The 19,259-nt window shown below is 45.1% G+C and overlaps 1 protein-coding gene across 1 annotated transcript; it reads right to left on the bottom strand.

Annotated features, from left to right (window-relative positions):
- Positions 1 to 3,273: 3,273 nt before the first annotated feature.
- CD70 (CD70 molecule) lies at positions 3,274 to 8,720 on the bottom strand. Its single transcript, XM_061149281.1, has 3 exons — positions 8,373 to 8,720; positions 7,392 to 7,425; positions 3,274 to 4,052 (listed from the first exon to the last, which is right to left on the bottom strand). Exons 1-3 carry the CDS (start codon positions 8,718 to 8,720, stop codon positions 3,658 to 3,660), a joined length of 777 nt encoding a protein of 258 aa, XP_061005264.1. The 3' UTR covers positions 3,274 to 3,657.
- Between the last annotated feature and the right edge of the window lie 10,539 nt (positions 8,721 to 19,259).

Below are 19,259 nucleotides of genomic sequence, written 5' to 3'. Positions count from 1 at the left end.
TGGCTGAGTAAGGTTCCATTGTGGGCTTCCCTGGGGGCACAGTGGGAAGGAACACAACTGCCAGTGCAGGAGGCGTGGGTTTGATCCCAGGGTCGGGAAGATTCCCTGGAGAAGGAAATGGCAACCTACTTCAGTATTCTTGCTTGGAAGATCGCATGGATAGCGGAGCCTGGAGGGCTATAGTCCATGGGTCACACAAAAAAGTTATACATGACTTAGCTAAACTAAACAACGATATTCCATCATCTTTCTATCTATCTCAACTTCTTTAGCCATTCATCTATTGTTGGGGATTTAGGTTGTTTCTGTATCTTGGCTATTATGAATAGTGCTGCAATGAACACAGGGGTTCATATATCTTTTCTTATTCGTGTTTTAAAATTTTTGGATAAATACCCAAGAGAGGAACTGCTGGGTCATATGGTAGTTCTATTTTTAACTTTTTGAGGAGTCTCCATACTGCTTTCCATAGCAATTGCACCAATTTACATCCCTACCAACAGAGTACCAGGGTTCTTTCTACTTATCTACTTCAATGCCAACACTTGTCTTTTTAATAATAGCCATCTGATGGGTGTGATCATCATGGTTTTGATTTGCATTTTCCTGATTATTAGTGATGTTGAGCACCTTTTCATATACTTGTTGGCTATTTGTGAGTCTTTTTTTGTTAAAAAAAAAAAAGTCTATTCAGTCCATCTGCTCATTTTTAAAAGTTGGATTTTTTTGGCTATTGAGTTGTATGAGTTCCTTATACATATTGTGTATCAATCCATTATCAGATATATGGCTTACAAATATTTTCTCCCATTCCCTAGGTTGTATTTTCCTCTGGTTGGTGGTTTCCTTTGCTGTACAGAAGTATTTTAATTTGATATAGTCCAACTTGTTTATTTTTGCTTTTGTTGCTTTTTCTTTTGGTGTCAAATCCAAAAAAATCATTGCCAAGATCAGTATTAAGGAAGTTACCACTACGTTCAGATCTTTAACCCTTTTTGAGTTTATTTTTGTGTATGGTGTAAGGTAACGATTCAGTTTCATTCTTCTCCATGTGGTTGTCTGGTTTTTCCAGTACTATTTATTGAAGTGGCTGGCTTTCCCCATTCTTGGCTCATTTTTCATAAATTAATTTATCAAATATGCATATACTTATTTCTGGTCTCTCTCTTCTGTTCCACTGATCTGTGTGTCTGTTTTTATGCCAATACTATGCTGTTTTTATTACTTTAACTTTGTGATATAGTTTGAAATCGTGAACTATGGTGCTTGCAGTTTTGTTCTTCTTTCTTAAGATTGCTTTGGCTCTTTGGGGTCTTTTGTGCCTCCATGCAATTTGAGGACTGCTTTTTATGTGAAAAGTGCCATTGAAATTTTGATAGGGGCTGCACTGAATCTATAGTTTGCTTTGAGTAATATAGACATTTTGAACATATTAATTCTTCCAATCCATGATCATGGAATATCTTTCCATTTATTTGTGTCCTCTTCAATTTCATCAATGTCTTATAGTTTTCAGTAAATTGATTTTTCATCTCCTTGATTAAATTTTCTATGCAATTATAAATGGGATTGTTTCCTTAATTTCTCTTTCTGATAGTTCACTGTTAATGCACAGAGACAAAACTGATTTTTGTATATTGATTTTGTATTCTGCAACTTTACTAAATTTGTTTGCTAATTTTAACATTTTTTGGTGGAGTGTTTAGGGTTTTCTATATATAAAATTATATCATCTACAAATAGAGGCAATTTTTCTTCTTCCTTCCTCATTTGGATGTCTTTTATTTCTTTTTCTGCCTAATTACTCTGGCTAGGACCTCCAGTACTTTGTTGAATAAAAGTGGTGAGAGTGTGGGCATCCTTGTCTTGTTCCTGATCTTACAGGAAAAGCTTTCAGTTTTTTACCATTGAATATGATGTAAGCTGTGGACTTATCATATATAGCCTTTATTATCTTGAGGTAAGTTCCCTCTATGGAGAATGCAATGGCAACCCACTCCAGTACTCTTGCCTGGAAAATCCCGTGGACGGAGGAGCCTGGTAGGCTGCAGTCCATGGGGTCGCTAAGAGTCGGACACGGCTGAGCAACTTCACTTTCACTTTTCACTTTCATGCATTGGAGAAGGAAATGGCAACCCACTCCAGTGTTCTTGTCTGGAGAATCCCAGGGTCGGGGGAGCCTGGTGGGCTGCCGTCTATGGGGTCACACAGAGTCGGACACGACTGAAGCGACTTAGCAGCAGCAGCAGCAGCAGCAGCAGTAAGCTCCCTCTATACCCAATCTGTTGAGTGTTTTATCATGAATGAATGTTGAGTTTTGGGAAATGATTTTCCTGCATCTACTGATATGGTTTTTATCCTTCATTCTGTTAATGTGGAGTATTACATTGATTATTTGCACACGTTGAACCATCCTTGCTTCCCTAGAATAAATCCCACTGAATCATGTGTATGACCGTTCAAATGTACTGTTGAATTTGGTTTGTTAATATTTTGCCGAGGATTCTGATATCTATGCTTGTCAGGTATATTGGTTTATAACTTTCTTTTCCTGTAGTGTCTTTGGCTTTGGTATCAGGATAATGCTAGCCTTATTATTATCTTATTTTATCACAAAAGTACCGGAGAATATACAAAAATACCTTTTGAAAGTATATATTCCCTATTGTATGCTCATTTCTGCACTATCAGGAGATTCTATTCTCAGTCTCTCTTCCATTCTGTTCTTAACTTATGAGTCACCACTAACTCTTCTCCCTAAGTTCTGTGCATGTCCCCACCACAGGCTAGAGAAATGACAACTTGTGGTGTTTGGAGAGTCATATTCTTCTCCATTTTGTTTTATTACAAGATATTGAATATAGTTATATGAATGTCCACTTTAAGAAGGCTAATTTTATGTTATGTGAATTTCACCACAATTTAAAAAAAAAAGAGTGTCTACACATGCTTTTACAGAAAAGAAAATATAAATGACTTCAGTGACACTGAAGTATGGAGGGCAGTCAGGCTTCCCTTTTACTAGAAATAAGACAAAGAAAAAGCTTTCTTTCATATCCCATGGAGCAGCCATGCTCACACATGGTAGACTAAAAATCTAAATTGATTCAACACCTATAGAGGCCAATTTGTTAATAAATATCAAAATTACAAACACACCTTCTTGGATCCAGCCATTCCACTTCTAGAAATTTATCCTAAAGATACAAGTGTGAAGTGACCCACATATTGTATGAGAAAAAAAAAAAAGTATCATACTTGGAAAGGAAGAGCTTTTAGAAAAATATTTTAATATTAATTAAAAAAAACAGCCCCCAAACCCCCAAATGAATGTAGAAATATCAATTATATTCCTATGCTTTGACAATGCACTTGAGAGAGCCCTTCAATTGCAAGGAGTGTGAATTCCACATTTGGCTGGGGAACTAAGATCTCACATGCTAGAAGGGGGCTGGAAAAAAAAAAAAAAAAAAAAGAAAGAAAGAGAAGGAAAAAAGAGAAAGAAAAAGAAGAAAAAGAAAACAAGAAACAAAGCAAAAGAAAAAAGAAAGAAAAAGAAAGCTAAGAAAGAAAGAAAAGGAAAGATAAAGAGAAAGAAAAAGAAAGAGAAAGTAAAAAAAAAGTGTGTTAAACAACCTGGGCTAGGAAGTGCCAGGGTCAAGGGCCCACCCACTGAATCCCAAAAAAAGTCTCATCAGCGTTTCTGGAAGGCAACAGAGGCAGAGTAAGGTTGGTGCAGAGAACGTCCCCGCGAGCCAGGAAGGTGAGGCGCTGGGAGGCGACCCAGCAGCCTCCGCGCTGGAAGCTGAGGCGTAGCAGGCTGATTGTGTGGGCGGCAGGGGAGCAGATGGCCACCGTCAGCGTGGCTCTCTGGGGCTCGGCAGTCCACGTGGAGGAGGAGCAGTTGGCTAATGTCACCTGGATGTGCAGCCTATAAATGCCATCACGTTGGATCCGCAGCTGCCCGTCGTCGTCCAGCTCTGGCCCAGCCAGGAAGGAGCGTCCCAGGGCGGGGCCCCCCTGCCAGCGCAGCCTGGGGTCCTGCCGCGACCCTGGGAGGGTTGTGGGGGAGGGATGGAAGGATGCAGATGTAGGGAAACGGAGTGCTGTAGAGGGGGTGCCCCAAACTCGCATGTCCAAGCCTAACCTCCAAGGGGGCGGTGTTAGAAGGTGGGGTGTTCAGAAGTGTTCAGAGCAAGAAGGTGGAGACCTTGTAAAAGAGACCCCATATCCACTGATGGATGAAAGGATATAGAAGATGTAATATACACACACACACATATATCTATACAAGGTGGTGGTGGCTTAGTTGCTAAGTCGTGTCCCACTCTTTCCAACCCCACAGACTGTAGCCCGGCAGGCTTCTCTGTCCATGGGATTGCCCAGGCAAGAATACTGGAGTGGGTTACCATTTCCTTCTCCAGGGTATCGTCCCGATCCAGGGATTGAGCCCGTGTCTCCTGCATTGACAGGAGGTCGTTTCCTTCGTTTCAGGCAGATTCCTCACTGCCTGAGGCACCAGGGAAGCCCATATCCATACATTCATGTGCACTATACACAGTATACCTATGTGTGCTCCTGCCCTGTCCCTCAGCCGTGTCTGACTCTGCGAAACCAGGGACTGTAGCCCACCAGCCTCCTCTGTCCATGAGATTCTCCAGGCAAGAACACTGGGATGGTAGCCATGCCCTTTCCAGAGGATCTTCTCAGTCCAGGGATTGAGACTCCAACCTGAGTCTTCTGCTTCTGCTCCACTGCAGGCAGGCTCTTTACCCTGAGCCACTGGGAAGCCCCGTACCCACGTGTGTATATACACATATGTATGTATTGTGGGGCTTCTCTGGTAGCTCAGCTGGTAAAGAATCCACCTGCAATGCAGGAGATCCTGGTTCAATCCCTGGGTTGGGAAGACCTGCTGGAGAAAGGAACTGGCTACCCACTCCAGTATTCTTGCAAGGAGAATTCCATGGGCAGAGGAGACTGGGGGGCTACAGTCCATGGGGTTGCAAAGAGTCAGACACGACTGAGCGACTAAGCATAGCACAGTATGTGTGTATATGTGTGTATTTATGTATATCTATATCTATATTACACATATACCTAAAATGGATATAGATGTGATATATATATTACTATGTATTATACATGTGATATTATAAACACACATCTATTTATCTATCTAAAGTGAAAGTAAAAGTTGCTTAGTGCAACTCTTTGTGACCCCATGGACTATATGGCCCATGAAATTCTCCAGGCCAGAGGACTGAAGTGGGTACCCTTTCCCTTCTCCAGGGGATCTTCCCAACCCAGGGATTGAACCCAGGTCTCCAGCATTGCAGGTGGATTCTTTACCAGCTGAGCCACAAGGGAAGCCCATCTATCTATCTAATTCAGCCATAAAAAGATAGAAATCCTGCCACTTGTGACAACATGGGTAGACCTAGAGGTCTTTATGCTAAAGTGAAATAAGTCAGAGAAAGACAAATACTGTCTGACTCATATGTGCAATCTAAAATAAAACCCGAACACATGGCTACAGATACAAAGAACAGATCAGTGGTTGCCAGAGGTGGGGGCTGGGTGGTGAAACACGTGAAGGTGGTTGGAGGCACAAACTTAGAAAAAGTTATAAACTAAGTCCTGGCGATGTAATGTACAGTGTAGTAACTGGAGTTAAGTGTACTGTGTTGTATATTTGGAAGCGGCTAAGATGGTGATTGCAGCCATGAAATTAAAAGATGCTTACTCCTTGGAAGGAAAGTTATGACCAACCTAGATAGCATATTAAAAAGCAGAGATATTACTTTGCCAACAAAGGTCCATCTGGTCAAGGCTATGGTTTTTCCAGTGGTCATGTATGGATGTGAGAGTTGGACTGTGAAGAAAACTGAGCACCGAAGAATGGATGCTTTTGAACTGTGGTGTTGGAGAAGACTCTTGAGAGTCCCTTGGACTGTAAGGAGATCCAACCAGTCCGTCCTAAAGGAGATCAGTCCTGGATGTTCATTGGAAGGACTGATGCTGAGGCTGAAACTCCAATACTTTGGCCACCTCATGAGAAGAGTTGACTCATTGGAAAAGACCCTGATGCTGGGAAGGATTGGGGGCAGGAGGAGAAGGGTACGACAGGATGAGATGGCTGGATGGCATCACCGACTCGATGGACATGAATTTGAGTAAACTCCGGGAGTTGGTGATGGACAGGGAGGCCTGGCGTGCTGCAATTCATGGGGTCGGCAAAGAGTCGGGCATGGCTGAGCGACTGAACTGAGCTGAACTAAAGAGCATAGATCTTACAAGTTTCATGACAAGACAAAAAGAATTGTAACTGTGTGTGGTGATGGGTGTTAACAAGATATTGTGGTGATCAGTTTGTACAAATATAGACCTATGTTGTATGCCTGAAATGTATACAATGTTATATGTCAACTCTGTCTCAATTTAGAAAGATAGGGAGAGAGAGCAAGAGCTCAGAGAGTTCTCTTTCCCCTCCTCCCCTTTCCGTCATATGAAGATACAGCAAAAAGATGACTGGTTGTTTATAAACCAGGAAGAGGGCATTCACCAGACAGCCAGACCTGCTGGTGCCTTGACCTTGTATTTCACAGCCCCCGACACCATGAGAGAAAAGCCTTATGTCAGCCTTTCTGTTCTTCTGTCATAGCAGCCGAATCAGAAAGCCCCCAAAGAGGGGCTGATGATGAATCAAATGAAATGGAAGATGAATAGGGTTTCCATTTGTTACAAAATGGAATGAACACACCCAAACTGCTGGGGATGAGTGTGGGAGAGACCCAAAGAGGAAGAGGGTTAGAGAGAGGCTGGGAGGGGACTGCCAAAAGGCACCCTCCTTCACATTCCTTCATGTCCTTGCTCTAAAGCCCTCTTCGCTGGGACACCCTCCCTGGTGACCACATTTTCAAGAGCACACCCAACCCTGGCATGCCTGATCCTCCTCCCGTACTTAATATTCCCCCAAAAGTACCAGGTGCGTGTTTCACTCTACTTGGCATGCTACATATTTTACTTGTTCATTTATTTATTTTCTGATCCCTTTGGTATCAGGGAAGCCCCAATAGGGCAGGGATTTCTGTTATGTTGGCAATCCGGGCGCCCAGAACAGAGCATGCCTCGTGGGAGCTGCCGAACTAACATTTGTGACTTGAACGAAGGCATGTTAGTCATGGCTATTAGCTTGGTTGAGTTGGTTAGAGCTCTCCCATGGGAGAAAATAAAATGCCCAGAAGGGAAACAGGCACCCAGAAACAGACCGCTGCATCGCCCTGTCTTTCTTTCTTTTTCTCATCCTTTCTCGTTTTCTCTTTCTCTCCCTCTCTCCCCCACCCACCTTCTATTCTCTTTCTCCGACACACATGCACATCCCTGGTTACCTGTGTGATTCAGCTGGAGCTCTGCTAAGTCCCACTGAAAGAAAAGAAAACAGACCTAAGCACATAAACGTCAGGGGTCTGGAGTGATCCCTTGAGTCAAGAGCACTTTTTTCTTAGTGCATCCTTCTATCCACCCCTCATTCCATGGGGCTGACTTGGAGCCTTTGTGAAGAGCTCATAAAGAGGAAGTAGATTTGAACTAGCCCTGAGCACAAAGAGAAGACCTTCAGAAGAACTTCTTAGTTTCCAGGATGTAACCCAGGTCGCCTCGCACATGTGCCTCTCTTGCCTGCAAAACCTGATGTAACCCCCAAAGTTGGCACCTGTGGTGGGTGTCCAGGGCTCCCCCTGTCCTTGGAGGTCCCAGAACTGCCCTTCCCCAACTCCGTGAAGCCCCTAGCAGCCTCTGAGTCAGCCTGCTGGGGGAACCACAAAGACGAATAATTTTCCAGGCCCATATGGAATGTATCTTTCTCACATGCACCCTCCAGCCTGGGATCTCCACCCCGGGGTTTACCTCTCAGGCAGAGCTGACTATCCTGAGCCAGAGACCCCTGGCGGGCAGGCTTGCCCCGGCTTGTTACCTCCTGCTCTGGTCTCTCTCTCTGTTCCTTTCTACGATATCTTTCTTCCTGGCGGATTTTTCTTGCTGTTGCTACCACTCTGGGGGGCCTGTGGGACCTTAACTCCCTAACCAGGGGTCGAACCTACACAGCCGGCATTGGAAGCACGCAATCTTAACCCCTGGACCACCAGGGAAGTCCCCCTGGCAGATTTATATCCGTCTCATTCTGATTTTTGTTTTCTTTTGTTTTTTGGTCATAAGTCTGTTCCTCTGTTCTCTTGCTCAACACCCCTCTGCTTTTTTTCCCCACTTGCTTCCCCTCGGCCCCCACCCCAGGGTCCAGTCCCCACCCGGAGGTCCCCAGGTAGCATACACCTGTCTCTCCCCCTCTCTCTTATCTTCCCTTTGGGACTTACCCTGGTTGAATCCGGCTGCTGCTGCTGGCTGAAGTACAGGTTGCAGATGAGGTAGCATGTGCCCGTGATAATAAGCACTGAGATAGTCATCCTCACGATGGATGCCCAGGGCCGGCAGGGAACCTGGCAGCTTGAAGCCTCCTCTGCTGCCATCATGGTCCTCCACGAGCACTTCATCAGCTGTGTGGCAGCAGGGAGGGTGCGCAGAGGGCAGGCAGGAAGGGGGAAGGAAGCTTCAGCTTTCTCACAGCCGCGGGGCTCTCTCTGCCTGTCTGAACCTGCCAGGGAGCAACCGTGCCCCTCCCTGGGGATGTCCGTCAAAGGGAGGGACCAGGCTCGTTCTACCATGCAGGGAAGTCCCCTCCAGCTGCTGCTGGTCCCCTGTCTGCAGAGTAAGTGGACCACGGTGCTCCTCAATTTTATTTATATGGCTCTCCACCCTCCCCAGGCTTCTGTGGTGGCTCAGATGGTAAAGAATCTGCTTGCAATGAAGGAGATCTGAGTTCCATCCCTGGGTCTGGAAGATCCCCTGAGTAAGGGAATGGCTACCCCCTCCAGTATTCTTGCCTGGAGAATCCCACGGACAGAGGAAGCTGGGGGAGCTATAGTCCACAGGGTTGTAAAAAAGTCGGACACAACTTAGCAACTAACACCACCCTCCCCACCTTTCTGACACTCATTCGTTTATTCAACAAACCTTCACTGAACACCCACTACAGATAAGATACTCTGCTGAATCCTGGGATACAGCCACAACACTCAGGGAGGAAGGTGCTCAGGGGCTAAGTCGTGTCTGACCCTTTGGGACCCCATGGACTGTAGCCCACCAGGCTCCTCTGTCCATGGGATTTCCCAGGCAAGAATACTGGAATAGGTTGCCATTTCCTACTCCAGGGGATCTTTCTGACTCAGGGATTGAACCCTTGTCTCTTACATTGGCAGGTGGATTCTTTACTGCTGAGCCACTGGGGAAGCCCCAGGGATGGAGGTGCTAAGTTGCTTCAGTCATGTCTGACTCTTTGCTATCCCATGGACTGTAGCCCGCCAGGCTCCTCTGTCCATGGGATTCTCCAGGCAAGAACACTGGAGTGGGCTGCCATTTCCTCCCCCAAAGGATCTTCCCAACCCAGGGATTAAATCTTAGTCTCTATGTCTCCTGCATTGGCAGGCAGGTTCTGTATCACTAGTGCCATCAAAGAGGGGTCCCCAAATATCTATGTGCCCCTCTCCATCTTCCCAGCCTCTCTGGTACCCGGGGTGGGACCACCCCTAATGGAGGTCACATGACCAACCACCTGCTCAATAGGAAGCGAGGAGACCAGAGGAGGGGCCAGATCTTGTCAACATGCCACAGTGCCTTTCGATTCTGTTGCTCTGTGGCCTTGAAGGACACCTGCTTTCTTTCTTTCTTCTTTTTTTTTTTTTAATTTTGTTTTGGCTGTGCTGGGTCTTCGTTGCTACGCGTGGGCTTTCTCTAGCTGTGGTGTGCGGGCTTCTCTTGTTGCAAGGCACAGGGTCTAGGGCACACAGGCTTCAGTAGTTGTGGCTCACCAGTTTACTTGCTCTGCGGCATGTGGGATCTTAGTTCCTGAACTGGGGATCGAACCCCTGTTCTCTGCAGTGCAAGGCAGATTCTTAACCACTGGACCACCAGGGGAGCCCCAGAGGGCATCTGTTCTTGATGACTGTCGTGCTTGAATATGTCCACCCAGAACTTCAGCACAGGACCTCATTTGACAAGAGGGTCTTTGCAGAGGTAAGGGTGAGGGGGCTCTTGTATTCCATGTGTTGTAAAGAAAAGGCGAGGACACACAGAGACACAGACAGAAGTTGGAGGCAGACATTGGAGCGATGCAATACACACCAAAGAACCCCAAGGATTGCCAGCAAACTCCAGGAGGCACGAACAGGCCAGGAAAGATTCTCCCCTAAAGCCTTTGAAAGAATCAGATGCCTTGATTTTCAGATCTCCAACCTCCAGAACTGTGAAAAAGTACAATTCTGTTGTTTCAAGCCACTGGTTGTTGGTCCTTGGATATGGCAGCCTCAGGAAACCAGTAACAATCTTGTAGCTACAAGATGAAGGAAGACCACCTAGGATTGTAGGATTGTGACAATACTAGTTAGTATCAGTGAATCAAGTCACTCACCCCCACTAGTAGTACAAAATCTGTCACAGACTGTACATACCAAGGGCACGTGACTGTGGTCTTAGAGGCTTTGCTTGTGGACACTGAGACTTGAAAATTTCATCTCAGAGTGAGGAGTTATAGTAGCCTGGCCCAGGACGGCGGGGGGGGGGGGGTGGGGGGTAGGGGGTGGGATAGGGGTTGTAGGGACAGGGGGAGTGGGGGTAGAAGGTGGATACAGAATAGATTTTAGCTGAAGCCACCAGTGTTTGCTGGTATGGGGAGGGGGCAAGTGGAAGAAAGAGAGGAGTCAAAGGTGTCCAGAATTCCTGGGGTCCAGGGATTGTATGCTCACTGAGACCCCCATCTTCAAAAGGAATTTCCTTTATGAAAGCCCTGGTTTTCCAAGACTTGGGGGTTCAGCCAGCAGCACCCTCAAAGGGACCTCAAAGAACCTCAAGCTCTCCTTGGCCTGGGGGCTTGATCCTTGGAACTGTCCCCAGCCTTCTTTCATACTAGATGAAACCCCTGCTTTGTTCTTTTTCTTTTGTTTTTTAAGATTTTTTTTTTTTTTAATGTGGACGATTTATTTCTAGAAAAAAATTTTTAGATTAAAAAAAAAATCCTATTTTTTTAAAGCCAGCCTTGCTGAGTTATTTATTTATTTATTTGACCACTGCAGCATGCAAGTGTGGCATGTGGGATCTAGTTCCCTGACCAGGGATTGAACCTGACCCCCCTGCATTGGGAGGGTGAAGTCTTAACCACTGGGCAGCTGGGGAAGCTCCCATAAAGAACTTTTAAAAAATAATTTTATTTATTTATTTATTTATTTTTGGCTGTGCTGGGTCTTCATTGCCGCACACAGGCTTTCTCTAGTTGTGGGGCTACTTTCCCATTGTGGTGCGTGGGCTTCTCACTGCAGTGGCTTCTCTTGTTTCAGAGCATAGACTGTAGGCTGCGTGTGCTTCAGTAGTTGTGGTGCACTGGCTTTGTTACTCTGACACATGTGAAATCTTCCTGGCCCAGGGATTGAACCTGTGTCCCCTGCTTTGACAGGTAGATTCTTAACCACTGGACCACCAGGGAAGTCCTGATGTGGACCATTTTTAAAGTCTTTACTGAATTTGATACAATATTCTTTGGTTTTTTGGTCATGAGGCATATGGAATCTTACCTCCCCAACCAGGGATCCAACCTGCACCCTTTGCATTGGAAGATGAAGTCATAACCACTGAACCCCCAGGGAAGTCCCTCCCCTGTACCTCCTCACTGTGTTCTAAAGTCTAGCGCCCCTGGCTAACTTCATCTCCAGGACCTTCTCATCCACATCCTGTCACGGCCCCCACTCCAGACCTTTGATGGTATTTTGCGGCCCATCTGGGGTCCTTGCCCCACCTCCATCAAGCTGAAAGCCATTCATAGTCAAAAATAATTTCGACAGAGTGCAGTGAAGTACCTAGATTCTGGAGTTTCTCAGCACACCTGGATTCCAGTCTCTGGACTTTCCCATATTAGTCTTTGGGAAACTCATGCCCTCATCAGTTTAAGTTCAATGTTTCCATCTACAAAATGGGCTGTGAAATATGAAAAACTAGTGATGATAAGGTACAAGAAGCAGACTCACAGATAGAACAAACTAGTAGTTACCAGTGTGTGTGGGTGGGTGGGCAATATAGGGGTGGGGGAGGGGAAGGTTCAAATTATCAGGTGTAAGATAGGCTCAGAGATGTATTGTACACCACGGGGAATATAGACAATATTTTTTAATAACTAGGGCCTTCCCTGGTGGTCTAGTGCTTAAGAATCCGCCTCCCAATGCAGGGGACATGGATTCGATCCCTGGTCAGGGAACTAAGATGCCACATGCCGGGGGATAACTAAACTGGTGCGCTGCACTACTAAGCCTGAACACGCTCTGGAGCCCAAGCTCAGCAACAAGAGAAGTCCCCAGCGTGACATGGCTGGAGAAAGTCCAAGTGCCACACCAAAGATCCAGCACAACTAAAATTAAAAAAAAAAAAGCCACTACTGAAAAATAAATAGGGGCTTCCCTGGTGGCTCAGTGGTAAAGAATCTGCCTGTCAGTGCAGGGTACTTGGGTTCAATCTCTGATCCAGGAAGATACCACATGCTGCAGAGTAACTAAGCCCATGCCTCAACTACTGAGCCTGCACTCTAGAGCTCCAGAGTCACAAATGCTGAAGCCCTTGAGCTCTAGAGCCCTTGCTCCACAGCAAGAGAAGCCACTGAAATGAGAAGCTCATATGCTGCAACTAGAGATTAGCCTAGCCCCTGCTTGCTGCAACTAGAGAAAGCCCTCGCGCAGCAACAAAGACCCATCACAGCCAAAAATAAATAAATAGATCTTAAAAAATAGAAGACACACCTTAAGGGGCTTCCCTGGTGGTCCAGTGGTAACAATTGTCCTTACAATGCCAGAGACACCGGTTCAGTCCCTGGTCTGGGAGGATCCCTCATGCCGAGAAGCAACTAAGCCTGTGTGCCCCAACTACGGAGCCCACTGCTGCAAATATTGAAGCCCATGTGCCCAAAGCCTGTGCCACAGAACAAGAGAAGTCACCGCCTTGAGGAGTCTACGTATCTCAACTATAAAGTAACCCCACTCACCTCAACTACAGAAAGCCATTGCATAGAAACAAAGACCAACCATAGCCAAATAAGTAAATCTTAAAAAAAAAAAACCTTAAAAATATTTTGCAATTGCAAATATTGCAGTTGCCAATGGAAAGTAATCTTTAAAAGTGTATGAAAATAAAATGGGCTGTGATGATGTTTTAAAGAGAGATATATGCAAGGCCCTTAGCATGGTGTAAGCACACAGCAAGGGCTCAATAAAGACTAGCTTTTAATTTTGCTATTTCCCCTCCAGGAAATGCTGATTAGAAGGTGGCAAAAGGGCCCAAGCCAACAATTCACAAAGTTCAGGTAGCTGATCAACACAGAGAGATGAGGTCAGCTGCTCTTGGCAATAAAATGCAAATCCTTTCTCTTTCACGGCCAAGGTTAAAAGATGTCTAAATCCTAGGTGAAGTCCCAGCTGGATCACAGACTTAAGTGTTAAAAAAAAAAAAGAGAAATAGTCATGGAAGTGAAATTGAGCAGGGTGCTATGTCCTTTGACCCCACAATCTCTGCCTGCATTTGTAGAAAAACTTTAGCCAAACAGTAAGTTTAATCAGAGAAGTGAGAAAATATAGAAACAAAGGAAAACAGTTCAACAAGACTAAATAATAATAGTTTAGTCATTAAGCATGGTGAAGGACCTTTAGGTCCTCCTCAAGTGCTGTAGAGAATAATCTGAACCATAAACTATGAACTGTCTTGTAGATACTGAAACTCCCACCAGGTGGAAGAAGTTAGCTACATGATGAGCAGACTGGAGCCACTGACATAAGCTGCTACAATTCCAGGAACTGGTCTCAAGGAAATGGGAACAAACTAACTCTGGAACTGAAGATTAACTGTACGTAAAGCAATCAAGAAGATGTTGGTCAGACCACTCATTACTAATTTCAAAATGATTCTTGAAGCTGTTTCTGCAGGTAGCCCCCTCCTTCCATGTAAAAAGTCTCTTGCCCACTGATTTTGGCCAGATTAGCAGGGAAGGGGGGAAGTTGGCTTTTGGACAGCAGTCCACCCTCTCGCCTGCCTCTCCCTGCACCATTGTCAGCATTCAAAGTAAAGTAAACTTTTCTTTCCAACAAACTTGAGTCGTTATTGGCTTTTGAGCTGCAAGTGGCTGGGCCTCACTTTTACTTGTGAAAGTACTGAAACTATGATACATTCACAAAAATTCACCTGGGTGCAGTGAAGTCTGTTAGAAAAAAATAACAACTAAGGAGCTATAAAAGAGAAATGTTCTTAAGTTTCACATATAAATTAATAATGCCTCCATTAAAAAATACCTTCCAAGTTAAACACATACACACATGCAAACAGCAAGATAGAGTAATGGAAAATGGTTTGCGAGGCCAAAGGTAAACAAAACTGTTCTCCTTAAGATACAAATCACTTAGGACTTCCCTGGTGGCTCAGTGGTAAAGAATCCACCTGCCAATGCAGGAGACACGGGTTCCATCCCCGGGCCAGGAAGATCCCACATACCTTGAAAGAACTAAGCCATGTGCCACAACTACTGAGCCAGTGCTCTAGAGCCCATGAGTCACAACTCCTGAAGCTGACATGCCTAGAGCCTTCGCTCCACAATGAGAGAAGCCACCGCAATGAGAAGCCCATGCAGTGTAATGAAGAGTAGCCCTCACTGGCTGCAACTACAGAAAAGCCAGCATGTATCAACAAAAATCCAGAACAGCCAAGAAACACAACAAAAGATATAAATCAGTTAGAAGTTAAGTCAGTAAGAAGTGATTAATACTTTCTAGAAAATGAAACGCCTATGAATAATCAGATTATAAAAAGAAATACAATAGAACGTGAAGCATGATACTCTCTGTTCCAAATAAGATAATTAAAAATGAAAAGCATGTGGAATGCATCTTTTCTTTTGCACTGATCATAATTTGGTAAATGATCAGAGCGTTTGGATGAATTTGAAGATTCATGGTGCTGCAAGCATGTAGATGAGAAGCATCCATAATGCATGCTGGGATTTGAAATGGATCCAGGCTTTCGAAAGGACAGGTTTTGGCAAATCAGTCAAGATCCCAGAATGTACCTCCCCTGGTATCCATCAGTTTCACTTCAAGGATTTCATTCTGTGAGCACACTTACACAGATCGCAGACACAGATGTACGCACAAGAATTCAGTGTGGCAGATGTCATGGTAACAAAGTCCCTCCGCACTCCCACCCCATCCCGGCCCCCTACCGCCCCAGGTTATCACAGAGCACTGGTGAGCTCCTTTTATCACACAGCAAACTCCCACTAATGATATATTCACATACAGCAGCCTCTTGATGAAAGTGAAAGAGGAGAGTGAAAAAGTTGGCTTAAAGCTCAGCATTCAGAAAACTAAGATCATGGCATCTGGTCCCATCACTTCATGGGAAATGGATGGGGAGACAGTGGAAACAGTGTCAGACTTTATTTTTTTGGGCTCCAAAATCACTGCAGATGGTGATTGCAGCCATGAAATTAAAAGACGCTTACTCCTTGGAAGGAAAGTTAGGACCAACCTAGATAGCATATTAAAAAGCAGAGACATTACTTTGCCAACAAAGGTCTGTCTAGTCAAGGCTATGGTTTTTCCAGTGGTCATGTATGGATGTGAGAGTTGGACTGTGAAGAAAGCTGAGCGCTGAAAAACTGATGCTTTTGAACTGTGGTGTTGGAGAAGACTCTTTAGAGTCCCTTGGACTGCAAGGACCTCCAACCAGTCCCTCCTAAAGGAGATCAGTCCTTGGTGTTCATTGGAAGGACTGATGCGGAAGCTGAAACTCCAATACTTTGGCCACCTCATGTGAAGAGTTGACTCATTGGAAAAGACCCTGATGCTGGGAGGGATTGGGGGCAGGAGGAGAAGGAGACGGCAGAGGATGAGATGGCTGGATGGCATCACCGACTCGATGGACATGAGTTTGAGTAAACTCCGGGAGTTGATGACAGACAGGGAGGCCTGGCGTGCTGTGATTCATGGGGTCGCAAGGAGTCGGACATGACTGAGCGACTGAACTGAACTGAACTGAACTGAATGTATATGTTTCCCTGCTACGCTCTCAATTTATCCCACCCTCTCCCTCCCCTACTGTGCCCAAAATTCCGTTCTCTATGTCTGCATCTCCACGGCTGCCCTGCAAATAGATTCATCAGTACCATCTTTCTTGGTTCCAGAGGAAGGGGACATGTGTATACCTATGGCTGGTTCATGTTGATGTGTGGCAGAGACTAACACAATTTTGTAAAATAATTATCTTCCAATAAAAAAAAAGCAACCCAAAGATTCATTCATTATCCAGGGCTTGTGCTGTGCTCAGTCGCTCAGTCATGTCCGACTCTTTGTGACCCCGTGGACTGCAGCCTGCCAGGCTCCTTTGTCCATGGGGATTCTCCAGGCAAGAATACTGGAGTGGGTTGCCAGGCTCTCCTCCAGGGGACCTTCCTGACTCAGGGATTGAACCCAGGTCTCCCGCATTGCAGGCAGATTCTTTACCATCTGAGCCGCCAGGGGAGCTTGTCCAGGGCTTAGTCCCATACTAAGAACTGGGCAGGTATGGCCTTTTTATTTTACATTTTAAAAAATTTATTTATTTTTATACACTCAAAATGGATTAAAGATCTAAATGCAAGACCAGAAACTATAAAACCCTTAGAGGAAAACATAGGCAGAACATTCTCTGACATAAATCACAGCAAGATCCTCTATGGCCCACATCCCAGAGTAATGGAAATAAAAACAAAAATAAACAAATGGGACCTAATTAAACTTAAAAGCTTTTGCACAATGAAGGAAACTATATGCAAGGTGAAAAGGCAGTCTTCAGAATGGGAGAAAATAATAGCAAACAAAAAAACTGACAAAGAATCAATCTCCAAAATACACAAGCAGCTCATGCAGCTCAATATCAGAAAAACTAACAACCCAATCAAAAAGTGGACCAAAGAACTAAACAGACATTTCTCCAAAGAAGACATACAGATGGCCGATAGACACATGAAAAGATGCTCAGCATCACTCATTATTAGAAAAATGCAAATCAAAACCACAATGAGGTATCATCTCACGCTGGTGAGAATGGCTGCCATGAAAAAGTCTACAAACGATAAATGCTGGAGAGGGTATGGAGAAAAGGGAAGCCTCTTACACTGTTGGTGGGAATGCAAACTGGTACAGCCACCATGGAGAACAGTGTGGCGATTCCTTAAAACACTGGAAATAGAATTTCACTTTGGGCATACACACTGAGGAAACCAGAATTGAAAGAGACACATGTACCCAATTTTCATTGCAGCACTGTTTACAATAGCTGTTTACAGCTATTTACACTGTTTACAATACAATACATGAAGCAGGGCATGGAAGCAGTCTAGATGTCCATTGGTAGACCAATGGATAAGGAAGTTGTGGTACATATATACAATGGAATATTACTCAGCTATAAAAAGACCACATTTGAGTCTGTTCTAATGAGGTGGATGAGACTGGAGCCTATTATATAGAGTGGAGTAAGGCAGAAAGAGAAACACCAATACAGTGTACTAACACATATATATGGAATTTAGAAAGACAGTAATGATGACCCTATATGCAAGAGAGCAAAAGAGACACAGATGTAAAGGACAGACTTTTGGACTATGTGGGAGAGGCAAGGGTGGGATGATATGAGAAAAAAGCATTGAAACATGTATATTACCATATGTAAAACAGATGACCAGTGCAAATTTGATGCATGAAGCAGGGCACCCAAAGCTGGTGCTCTGGGACAAGCCCGAGGGACAGGGTGGGAAGGAAGGAGGGAGGGGTGTTCAGGATGGGGGGGTTCATGTGCACACATGGCTGATTCATGCAGATGTATGGCAAAAACTACCACAATACTGTAAAGTAATTATCCTCCAATTAAAATTAAAAACATTAATTAAAAACTTATTTAATTTTAATTGGAGGATAATTACTTTACAATATTGTGTTGTTCTCTGCCACACATCAACGTGAATCAGCCATAGGTATACATATGTCCCCTCCTTGAACTTCTGTCCCACTCCCACCCCTTTCCACCCTTCTAGGTTGTCACAGAGCATGAGATTTGAACTCCATACGTTCAGGTATGACCTTTTGAAATTTTTACCCAAGCCCTAGGAACTGGATGAAGCTATGGTTCCCATTTTTCAGAGATGCAGGCTCAGAGATGTATCAGCTTAATCCACATAACAAAGAGTTGAATGTGTGTTGTGCCTGGGTTTTCATCACACATTTACATTACTTGTCTGGGTTTTCCCACCACTCTGGATTACTGACTGGGGGCCCTAAGGGAGCTCCATCGATTGATTGCTCTCTGGACTATGAAGTTCTGCTTGGGGTGGTTTGGGGGTGTCTGAGTAAGTGTTGAAACCAGAGCTTCCTCCACCTGCAAGCTAGAAGAGGCTGCAGGGAGGGGCGTGGTGGGCTCCCTTCCCCTTGCCAGCTAATTTTCCCCTTCCTCATGACTTCTGAGAAGCCAGAGGAGTCCGGGCACAGTGCAGGGGAGGGAATTGAGGGGAGAGGCCCCAGAGGTGGAGCTGGGGTAGGGGTGGAAATCTGGATGCAGGAAGTTAGCTCGCCCCTGGGAACCAAGGGCAGTTTGAAGGAGCCATCTCAAGTGTCCTGTCTGTCCCACTTGGCCATCCCTTTGTTGCCCCTCTGCTGTGAGTGTCCCCAAGTTGCCCTAGGGCTATGCAGCTTGGCTTTGTCTTTGCAAGGGTCCTAAACAGTAAGGAGGGAGACCCGGGTCTCTCAGCTTACGGATCCCCTTTAACTACATATCTTCTCACTTCTGAGACTTCACCTGGGAAATGGGACCTCAGGACCCCTCAATCTTAGCACCTGCTTCCCCCTGTCCACTTCTCCATCCTATGAACCGATCTCCAGTGGCCTCAGCCTGTGACTTGAAGGAGGATTTCAGTTCCTGACCAGAGATAGAAGTCAGGCTGGAGCAATGACAAGGCCCCAGCCCATCAGCTGTGTATTACCTTCTGGTAGTTTGAATCACTCTTATGAAGCAGTTCTTCTGGGTTTCCTTTTTATAGGGCATGTCTTCCGAGTTTCCTTTGGCCAGCTTTTTTTTGGTGGGGAGGCGGGTTC

This window comes from Dama dama, chromosome 9 (genome assembly GCF_033118175.1).
Source record: "Dama dama isolate Ldn47 chromosome 9, ASM3311817v1, whole genome shotgun sequence".
In the NCBI taxonomy this organism is placed as follows: Eukaryota; Metazoa; Chordata; class Mammalia; order Artiodactyla; family Cervidae; genus Dama; species Dama dama.
The sequence above is the reverse complement of the archived record's forward strand: the minus strand, read 5'-3'. Positions and strand labels throughout refer to the sequence as shown.